At 37.4% G+C, this 11545-nt stretch overlaps 1 protein-coding gene across 1 annotated transcript in view; it reads left to right on the top strand.

Annotated features, from left to right (window-relative positions):
• The first annotated feature begins 432 nt into the window (after positions 1-432).
• LOC124229525 (solute carrier family 22 member 9-like) overlaps positions 433-11545 on the top strand; it is a 29645-nt gene continuing 18532 nt past the window's right edge. The window contains exons 1-4 of the mRNA XM_046644768.1: positions 433-1069; positions 1745-1848; positions 10676-10830; positions 10933-11101. Of these exons, the coding sequence (XP_046500724.1) occupies positions 668-1069; positions 1745-1848; positions 10676-10830; positions 10933-11101 (830 nt within the window). The 5' untranslated portion in view covers positions 433-667. The remainder of the gene's footprint in view (positions 1070-1744; positions 1849-10675; positions 10831-10932; positions 11102-11545) is intronic.

Below are 11545 nucleotides of genomic sequence, written 5' to 3'. Positions count from 1 at the left end.
TATAGGAGCTTACCACCGGTTTACCCTTCTGGCCTCCATCACTTCCCACTCTGCCCCCATTTCAAGTAACTCATTTTCAGTGTGAATTTGTGGTATGAGTTGAACTGAAGCAGAATGTCACTTACCGAAAGGGGATGATTGCGCCATATTTCACTTGCTTTAGTTTAACTCAGGATTGTTTTCATTACTTTTTTAATCAAAATTCAGCACTAACCAAGCAAAATGCTTTCTCTTCTTTTCAAAGGAAAATCAAAAAGCATTTCACTTATGAGCCTCCCCAAGTAGATTTTCTGCAAAGAACTGCAAACAATGTAGCAGGTTTATATTAGATTGTTTACTCAGATTCTGTAGATCAAAGTCCAATGTTGACTTTGATGTGCTGCTGAGGACAAGAATTTTTACAAAGTACACCTTTAACTGGTTTGTCAACTGCTGGAAGTAACTCAGCAAAATATTTCTTTCTGTAACTAATGAAAACGGCTACCTACTTGACCCTAAAAAATTTGGAGAAACAGCTTCTATGGCCCTGCTTTGGAGGTGAGACAGGGCTAATTGAGGAGAAATTGTGTTCATCACACACTTAGTGTGGAAGGAAGCATTTTCTCCGCTTGAACTTTTCTATATACAGTCATTTTGCCTTATCTCGGGGATCACCTCTTCAGCCTCCATGGCCTTTAAGGACCTCCTGGATCAAGTTGGAGGCCTGGGGAGATTCCAGATCCTTCAGACAGCTTTCCTTTGTATCTGCACCATGATAGCATACCCTCATGTTCTATTGGAGAACTTCACTGCAGCTGTCCCTGGTCACCGCTGTTGGGTCCAAATCCTCGACAATGACACTGTCTCTTCTAATGGCACTGGTATCCTCAGCCAAGATGCTTTCCTGAGAATCTCTATCCCACTGGATTCAAACCTGAAGCCAGAGAAGTGTCATCGCTACGTCCATCCCCAGTGGCAGCTCCTTCACCTGAATGGCACCTTCCCTAACATGAGTGAACCAGACACAGAACCCTGTGTCGATGGCTGGGTATATGACCGAATCTCCTACTCCTCCACCATTGTGTCTGAGGTAAGAGGCCCCATTCATCTTTCGTGAGTACATGGTGTGGGTATTAAAGGTAGAAAAATAATGAAGATGCTTCCAGCCTTTAGTCACTACATAGGTAACCACTCTTCATTCTTTCAGTAGATATTAATTGCTTCTCTATTAAATGCTTCACTTTTAAATAAATAATAAGACTAATGAATTCAATAATGGATGTGAACCCTGCTATCACAGTGCTTTTATTCTTGGAAGGACCAGAGTTTAAACAAGTAATTTATGTAATGTGTTAGAAATGTTATTGTAAGTCAGTAATGCTTACCTTTTGGTTGCAAATTATAAATTTTTGGGAGATTGATGAAAACCTCCATGCTCAGACTGTACCCCAGAGAAATACTATAAGAAGGTCTGTGATGAAATTCAGTCATGAAAAAATTTTAAAACTCAAATAATTGAACTCTATGGCCAGTTAGCATGGAGTAAAACAGAGCATTACCAAAACTTACAATTTTAAAGGAGGCTTCCAAAAAAAGTATGTATAAGCTGAGATCGGAATGAGAAGATCAGCTAATTTAGAAAGGGAAGCTGGAAAGGAAGATAGGAGTCCAATATACTAAAATTTGCAAGTAATGTTAAGCTGTTTCCAATGAGGGGTTATAAACTGCTGTGGAGCTCTCTTTTGCAAGTTTCCTTCTCTTGCAGTGGGACCTGGTATGTGAATTTCAGTCACTGATCTCAGTGTCTAAATTCTTAGTCATAGCTGGAATGCTGGTGGGAAACATCATATATGGCCATTTATCAGACAGGTGAGTGTCTTTGGATCACAGCTCCCTTTACTCCTGGGTATTTTCATGATTTCATGAATCATTCCATCATTAGGAAATAAACATTGCAAATTACAGTCCTCTGGAGCTGCCTTTGTCTCCAGTGTTCTAGAAGTACAAATAGAGAATTAATCATTGTGCTTTGTGTACAGGACTCAGTAATGGCATTTCCATCTAATCTGGAGGCATATTAGGACAGGATGCAGAAAAGAGGTGCTATAACTTGTAGTTTAGAAACATGAGAAAGCGATACCTATGGGAATGGAGAGGAAAATATTTCATGGCATGAGATTTGGCCTGTTTGAAGACTCAGATATAGAAAATTGCTTTGCTGGCCTTGTCCAGGGGTGTCATGTTTCTGGACGTTGTGAGCTGAATTGTGGCTTCCCAGAAAATGATCATCAGGTTCTAGTTGCCCTACTGTGATGGATAGATTTTCTTATAAAACCTGTGTGGTATAGAGCAGTGCATCATTGGTGGTGTGTTAAAAAATTATGCCAGTAACCTTAGTTTTTGGTTTTGCACAAACAGGTTTTTAAAAGTAAGTTTTGCAATCGTTTAAAGTAATTAATCTAAGAATAACTGCTGTCACATTTTTCATGTGAGAAGTTTGGGGAATTCTGTGCCTGACAGTACCTCTTCTCATATAGACTTAACTCTGAAATCTTTGCCAACACTCAACCATGTCTCTCCTGAGGGAGGTGGAGCACATGAGGTGCCCCTTACCATTCACCTGCATAATATTTACTGTTGTCTCAGCTGAGAAATGTGAACGCTAAATATATCACAGTAAATGTAACATAGAAAAGAGTTCAGAGCCAGAGTTTTCATTTTCAACAGTCCAGTAACATGGCCTCCTGTGACAGTGTCATGATAAATTATAGATATATCAATTTTTATGGATTACATGGTAGTAGAGGCAAGGGATGGAAAAGGCTTAGTAGCAGATAACAGTGGAGGACTAGCTGAAATTGAGGTAGTTTGAAAAATCCAAGGATTTTGAACTTCATCAGCAAGCTAAGAGGAAAAACTAAAAGTTTATGTGTAGGAAAGGGGCATGAACAAATTGATACTTTTTAAATAACACTCTCAACTATTCATAATATTGCAATACCGGAAGCAATCTAGAAGTCTATCAATGATAAAATAAGATGCAGGATATTCATATAATAAATTCATCTACAGTAAAGGGAGTGAACAAACTACTCTGTGCAGTAACACAAATGAATATCAGAATCATGCAGTTGTGCAGAACAAGCAAAATACAAATGATTACATATCAGACAATTATACTTTTAGGTAGAGTCAAAAACAGGCAAGCTATACTAAGTTGTTGGAAGTCGGAAAATTGGTTCTCTTTAGAATTTTACTGTGATTGTCTTGAAACTATAGAGCAGTTTGGGTTAGATTGTCATTTTTAACATACTGATTTTTGTGATCTGAGAATATTATGGAGCTATTAATTTAGATATTTTTAAATTTCCTTTTTCAGTGTTCATGGTTTGTGGGAAGAGTCGTGCATTTTTTTCCATAAAATTTACTTCTATTTAACTTGGTTTATGAGGCTATGAAGTTGTTTTTCGTAACTTTAATTTCTAATCATTCATTGCACATACGTAGAAATGCAACTGATTTTTATATATTGATTCTACCAACTGCCATCCTGATAAATTTATTTATTACTACTGGTAGATTTATTGTGAATTCCTTGAAGTTCCCTACTACTCTATCTTTTCATCTGCCAGTAAAGATAGCTTTACTTATTATTTTCATTTCTTTTGCTTTTTACTCTTTTTCTATCAATAGCTAGAACATTCAGTATCATGCTTAATGCAATTGGTGAGAGATGATAATCTTGCCTCATCTGACCTTAGGTAGAATGCACTGACCCTTTCACTCTTGAGTATAATATGAGATAGAGGATAATGGTAGATACTTTTAATGAGTTTTAAGAAGTTTTCTTCTGTTTCTGGTTTCCTGAATATTTTATTTGGAAAGATAGTAAGTGCTATTGAAGACATACTATAGACCATCTAATACTTGAAGGAGAAGCCTAGTTCAGATTTTTTTGGAGATTAAGACATTCAAAAGCAGCCATACATAATGTGTAATTCAGAAAGCCATGCAAGAGGCCAGGCAACACACATGCTCAGAAAACACATGAGAACATATAAAGTTTTTGCCTCAGGTTGATGCCTACCCTAGCACAAACCTGGCTAAGGCTTTAAGGAGTGCCCTGAAACAGATGCAATCCGCAAACATTGGGAGATCTCCAGACACTCAAGGAAATGTCTGTCAAAACTTAGCTGAACATGAACTAATAGTTTTGCAAAACAGTTTGGAAAAGTCTCAGAAAAATAGACTACTTAACCCTTCAGCTATTAAAAAAAGAACGAGCAACAATGGGGAAGAGGGAAAATCTGACTTCCAGAGTTACAACATATAGTAGTGAAATGCCCAATTTGCAACAACAACAAAAATATCAGAAGGCATGCAAAGAAACAGGGAAACACGACCCTTTAAAAAGAGGAAAAACCCTGGGGCTGGCCCCCTGGCTGAGTGGTTAAGTTCGCGTGCTCCCCTGCAGGCGGCCCAGTGTTTCGTTGGTTCGAATCCTGGGCGTGGACATGGCACTGCTCATCAGACCATGCTGAGGCAGCGTCCCACATGCTACAGCTAGAAAGACCCACAACGAAATATACAACTATGTACCGGGGGGCTTTGGGGAGAAAAAGGAGAAAAATAAAAAATCTTTAAAAAAAAAAAAAAAAAAGAGGAAAAACCCTGATAGAGACTATTCATGAGTAAGCTTGGAAGTCAGACATCCAGACAAAGACTTTAAAACAACTGTCTTAAATATGTTCAAAAAGATGAAATAAAGCATGGAAAAAGAACTAAAATAACTCAGGAAAATACTACGTGAACAAAATGAGAATATCTACAAAGTGATATAAATTATTAAAATGGAACCAAATAGAATTTTCTTTTTTTAGTGAGGAAGATTGGCTCTGAACTGACATCTGTTGCCAATCTTCCTGTTTTTGCTTGAGGAAGATTGTCACTAAGTTAACATCTGTGCCCATCTTCCTCTGTTTTGTATGTGGGATGCCACCACAGCATGGCTTGATGAGTGGTGTGTAGGTCCACGCCTGGGATATTAACCAGTGAACCCAGGGCCACCAAAGTGGAGCATGCGACCTTAACTGCCATGCCACTGGGCCATCACCCAAAAAACATTTTAAATTGTCCTTAATTCACTTTCTATAAGACAGCTGACCTGGACTTTTCAAAAAAGGAATGTCATGCAAAAAATAAGTGGAGTAATCATTCTAGATTCAAAAAAACCCTAACAAAATGTAAGAACAAAATGCAATCTGTAAACTCCAACTACATCATAGATGGAATAAATAAAAATAACAGCTAGAAAGAGAGTCTGAGGACCTTTGCAACAATTTGAATATAGTCTAATAGCTGATAGGATGGAATTAGTGTTCTTGGGTGTGATAATGGAATTATAATAGATTGGAAACTGTCCTTATTCTTAACTCAAGTATGCTAAAAACTTTAGGAGTGATGTGTCATATGGTTTGTAACTGCCTTTCAAATGATTCAACAAAAAAGTGTGTGTTTGTGTGTGTGTGTGTTCACATACATGCAAAGAAATAAAGCCAATGCAGCAAAATGATATCTCATGGTGAGCCTGATTGAGGTTTATACCAGGATTCGCTACAGTATTCATTTAAACTGTCTTTCATGTTTGAAAACTTTCAAAATAAAGAGTAGTTGGGAATAAATCCACCCAAATGAGAGCCAACATTAACGTCATCTTGTTATATTTACATATATCACAAACATATGTTTTAAGTAAAGTTGGGATATATGTGATGTATGTACAATTGTGTAACCTCTTTTGACATATTTGTTTATAGATATAGATCACATTTTCTTTTCAAATAAAATATTTTTTCAAATAAATTTTGTAACAAAGACAAAAAGAAATACACACAAAGATTCTCCACTTATCTTCATTAAACATCGTTGTAATCACAGCATTACTATATTACTCAAGATAACTGGTTGCAGTAAAAAATCCAGAATCCTAGTTGGTTACCTGAATAAAAGAGTGATTCTCATTCATGTCATAGTTTGGTGTGGATTAAGTAGGGATCCAGGCCCCCATCTTCTAGACAATGACTAAGGAAACAATTCCTTCCATCATGTGAATTTTCATCAAGCAGTTTTTGTTTCCAGCCATGTTGTCAGATGGAATAGGTAGAATCAAAATTGATTTCATATGGACAGAGCTGGAAGTGGTCTACGTCATTTCTGTCCACAGCCCATGGTCAACACAAAGGTGAATGGACCATACTTAATTACAAGACTGGGAAGTATAGTCTTCCTCCGTGTCCAGAAAAAAAGAGAAGCAATGGTGAGCATCTAGCCAGTTCACACAATAATTGATAATGAAACAATGTTTATATTTTGCACAACACAGATTTCCCTTTTTTTGGATGTCAAGAAGAGATGGTTGAATTATCATACTCCTCATTACATAAGACAGTGTTCTCATTAATTTGGTCTTGAAATCCCCTCATATGCATATGTATATATCTGTTTCACTTTTTCTCCATGCTCTACTCCCATTTCTCTCCTCCAAATGTAGGGATTATTATAGTGTGTTGATTACACTATTTTAAAATTATGTGTGTTTTCACAAAACAAGTGACATTGTTTCATTTACATATACGGTAATTTACATATTATGTAAATATATTTTCTCATTATTTTTTGTTTGTACAATCACCACTATGTTTTTTAGATACATACACATTCTTATGTATACTTCTAGTTTATTTTCCTAGTTGCTAAATATTGCTGCACATTGTGGTTCCATCACACTGTTCTTAACCCCTCTTTTGGGAAAGGATAGCCAGATTGCCTCCAAAGACCTGATACCACAAATTTCCCTACATTTAAAAAACTTACCTGTGACCATTTCCTTTGAGTACATTATATATCATTATATATAACTACTTTTTGTTTTGACTGACCAGGCTTTCCAATAATCACCACTACATCATTTCCTTAATCATAGCACTTCTTTATATAGATTCCATACCATTCTGAATTGAAACACAAATATAAGAATAAAGTATATATTGTATAATAACTCAGACTATAAAATATTTGACAGTTGCATTATAAGTATAGTGTGAGTGAAGTAAAGATTATAGAACAGTTGCCCAGTCCAATTTTTGTCCATTTGTTAATATTAATGGTCATATAGAATCAGCACAGGGGCCTTATTCCACAGAAAGACACCTTTTTCCAGAAATCTGTGAAACATAGAATTCTCTTTCCCTTTTATTTTTTTAACCTTACTGTTTTCTAGTTATTCATTCTCCATCTTACATAATTTCTTTCCTCTGAGAACTTTCTATGAGTTTCTCTGTCTGTATTGTGGCTCTCTTCTACCATGCTTAAGAGGAAGCATGTTGTCCAATATCTGCAAACCCACACTCAGCAGAGAGTAGTTCTTATGCAAACTTTCATTAACTTTGGTATATTTTTTCACAGATGTTGCTTTTACATCAGGTTTGTTTTGCTATTAGAATGCTTCATATTCCTTTTTCCAGGTTAATTGAGACATAATTAACATATACCATTATGTAAGTTTAAGGTGTACAATACGATGATTTATACAGATATATATTGTGAAATGATTACCAATATAGGGTTAGTTAACATCTCCATCACCTCACATAATTACCATTTTGTGTGTGTGGTGAGAACATTTAGATCTACTTCCTTAATGACTTTCAAGAATATTGTTAACTATAGTCTCCAAGACATATTAGATCCCTAGAACTTATTCATCTCATAACTGAAAGATTGTACCCTTTGTCCCACATCTCCTCATTTCCACAAATCCTCCAGCCCTGGAAACCACCATTCTACTCTCTGTTTCTATGAGTTCAGCTTTTTCCCTGGTAACCAGAGAATAACCTATAGTGATTACACAAATGAACATGATGAAGATGTTAAAGCATATTGATACCAAAACATCAAAACACAAAAAGAGAACATGATAAGAAGAACATGATAACAAGGAAGAAAAGGTCTACAAAAAAGTCAGAAAACAATTAACAAAATGGCAATAGTAAGTCCTTACCTATCAATTATTACTTTAAATGTAAATTGATTAAATTCTCTAATCAAAAGACAGAATGGTTGAATTGATAAAAAAAATCCAACAATAAAACAAGATGAACAATCCATTGATATGCTGCCTACTAGAGACTCACTTTAGCCTTAAAGACACAACTGACTGGGATGATGGCCTGGAAAAAGATATTTCAAGCAAATGATAAACAACAAAAAAAGCAGGGGTAGAAATACTTGTATCAGACAAAATAGACTTTAAACTAAAAAGGGTAAAAAGAGACAAAGAAAGTCATGACAGCATGACAGAGTGGTTAATACATCAAGAAGATACAACAATTGTAAATATTTATGCACCCAACATCAGAGAACCTAAATATATAAAGCAAAAACTAACAGAGCTAAAAGGAGAAACAAACATCAATATGATAATAGTTGGGGAATTTAATACCCTACCCTCAACAGTGGATAGATCATCCAGAAAAGCAATCAATAAGAAAACAGAGCATTTGAACAACACTGAGGACAAACAGACCTAAGAGATATATTCAGAACATTCTATCCAACAACAGCAGAACATACATTATTCTCAAGTACACATGGAACATTTTCTAGGATAGATCATATGTTAGGCCAGAAAGCAAATCTCAGCAGATTAAAGAAGATTGAAAGGATACCAAATATCTTCTCCGACCACAGTGGTATGAAACAAGAAAACAACAACAGGAGAAAAACTGGAGAACTCACAAAAAAATGCAAATTAAACAACACTCTCCAGAACAACAAATGGATCCAGCAAAAAATTAAAGGTGAAATTAAAAAGTATCTTGAGAAAATGAAAATGGGAACACAACATACCCAAATTTATGGGATGCAACAAAAGCATTTCTGAGAAAAGTTCATAGTAGTAAATGCCTACATTAAGAGACAAAAAAGACCTCAAATAAAAAACTTAACTCAATGCCTCAAGGAACTAGAAACCAAAAAACAAATTTAGCCCAAACTTAGCAGAAGAAAGGAAATAATAAATGAAATAGAGAACAGGAAAACAACAAAAAAGATTAAAAAAACTAAGTATTGGCTCTTTGAAAAGATAAACAAAATTGGCAAATCTTTAGCTAGAGTAACAGGTAAAAAAAGAGAGGACCCAAATCAACAAAATTATAAATGAAAGAGGAGTCATTACAATTGATACCACAGAAAGACAAGAGGCCACTATAAACAACTGTATTGCAACAAACCGGGCAATCAAGATAAAATGAAAACAATTCTAGAAACAACCTACCCAGACTGAATCAGGAAGAAACAGAAAATCTGAACAGACCAATTACTAGCAAGGAGATTGAATCAGTAATCAATAATCTCTGAACAAAGAAAAGCCCAGAACCAGATGGCTCCTCTGCTGAATTTTATCAAACATTTAAAGAATAATTAACACTAATCCTTCTCAAACTCTTCCGAAAAAATCAGAGGGAGAAGTTCCAAAGTCATTTTATGAGACCAGCATTACCCTGATACCAAAGCCAGAAAAAGACACTGCAAGAGAAGAAAACTAGAGGAGTGACATCAGCATCGTGGCAGGGTCAGTTGTCTCCTTTGTCTCTCCCCTCTAAGTTGCAAGATGTACGGCATCCATTGGCCGTCAAAGGACTCCCTGCACAGCACATCAGAATGTCTGAGAGATCCATGCATCTGTACATCTGAAGGTGGGTGGACTGGACTTCTAGGAGGTGGTGGAACTAGGTGAGCAGCCCCCTACCCCTCCAGTGACGGCAGTGATCCAAAAGGCAGATACCCCCAGCATTTGGTGGTGGTGCCCTGATCTGAGATTTCAAAAAAGACAATGGCACCAGAGACCAAGGCTGCAAAAGCAGCAAAAACACTCTAGGTTTACCCCTTTCCCTCTTTCAGTGGTGGCAGAGGGCACCCATGATCTGATGATTCCAGAAACACACTGGTGCTTGTGGCCCAGCTCCCCCCCCCCTCCCTCAGTGGTGGCAATCCAAAATGTGAATACCTCTAGCAGAGGCAATGGTGCCCTGACCTGAGGTTTCAAAAAGTGCACCAGTGCTGGAGACAGAGTCTGCAGGAGAAGCAGCAGTGCTGTGGCTGAGCCCTACCCCTCCCCAGCAGTGGCAGGTAGCACTTGTGACCTGAGGCTTCACAAATCACAATACAGCCTTTGACCCGACCCCCAGTGGCAATACCTCCGACACCGGCCTTATCAGTAACAGGTGACATATACAAGACTCCCTGGCAGTGGCAGCAACACCCATGACTCAGCCCCCAGCAGTGGTGCTGCCTACAGCCCCAGATGACCTAGGAGAAAGCAACATGGGTCTTGCAGGGGGCATCAGCACTTGAGGCTGTGGAAAACCCACAGAAAGTCAGTGAGGGAACAGGAGACCCAGGTGACCCCAGAAGCAGCAATGATGCTTACAGCCTGGTGACCCAGGAGGCAACACCCAAAACTGAAGCAACATTTTAAACAGCAAGGCACCAGCATCCTCGGAGGCACAAGCAGCACAAAGAGGGCACTGACACTTGCAAAAACATTCCCTAAATTTCAAAACGTGGCTACATTCTCATAGTTATTTTTACACTGGGTAGTTCTTGTTCCTTGATCTAACCTGTACCTCTTTCTCAGGTTTGGGAGGAGGTTGATACTCAGATGGTGTTTGCTCCAGTTCGCCATTGCTGACACCTGTGCAGCCTTTGCTCCCACCTTCCTCATTTACTGCTCACTACGCTTCTTGGCTGGCTTTTCTGTCATGACCATCATGTTAAATAGCACCATGCTCAGTAAGTCAACACTTTTGATCTTGTACATTTTCTAAGCCTTGACTTTGATGTAGACATTCCACCGTTGTTTAAAATCAAAATCCTGTTTGTGTTTTCTTTCAGTTGTAGAATGGACAGTGCCCCGATTCCAAGCCATGGGAACAACACTTGCATTCTGTTCTCATAGTATTGGACAGATAATATCAGGAGGACTGGCTTATGCCATTCGAGACTGGCGCACCCTCCAGCTGGTGGTTTCTGTGCCGGTATTTGTCGTCTTTCTGTCTTCAAGGTACAAGCTCTCTCTAGTCTTAGAGGATCCTGGAATGAGAGATGCATGGAATCAAGAGACATGAATTCTCTGTGATCCTTGGTCAACACTTGAGCATGTACTCTACTAATCTGTGTAATTCCAGAAGCTCAACAGACACCATTGCCAGATTATATCATGGAAATGAAATTATGTTTAATTTCAGATAAACAACAAATATTTTTGTATAATAATATCCCAAAGTTTAAATGGCACACAATTACACTGAAAATTCTTCATTTTTGTGAAATTTCTATTTATCCGAGTGGTCTGTATTTTCATGTGCTAAGTAGAAAAATACAGAATGTTCCATTAAATTCAAATTTTGGGTAAATAGAAAACAATATTTTAGTACAAGTGTGCCCCAAATATTGCATGGAACATAGTTATACTGAAGAGTTATTCACTGTTTATTTGAATACAAAT

This window comes from Equus quagga, chromosome 17 (genome assembly GCF_021613505.1).
Source record: "Equus quagga isolate Etosha38 chromosome 17, UCLA_HA_Equagga_1.0, whole genome shotgun sequence".
NCBI lineage: Eukaryota > Metazoa > Chordata > Mammalia > Perissodactyla > Equidae > Equus > Equus quagga.
The sequence above is the reverse complement of the archived record's forward strand: the minus strand, read 5'-3'. Positions and strand labels throughout refer to the sequence as shown.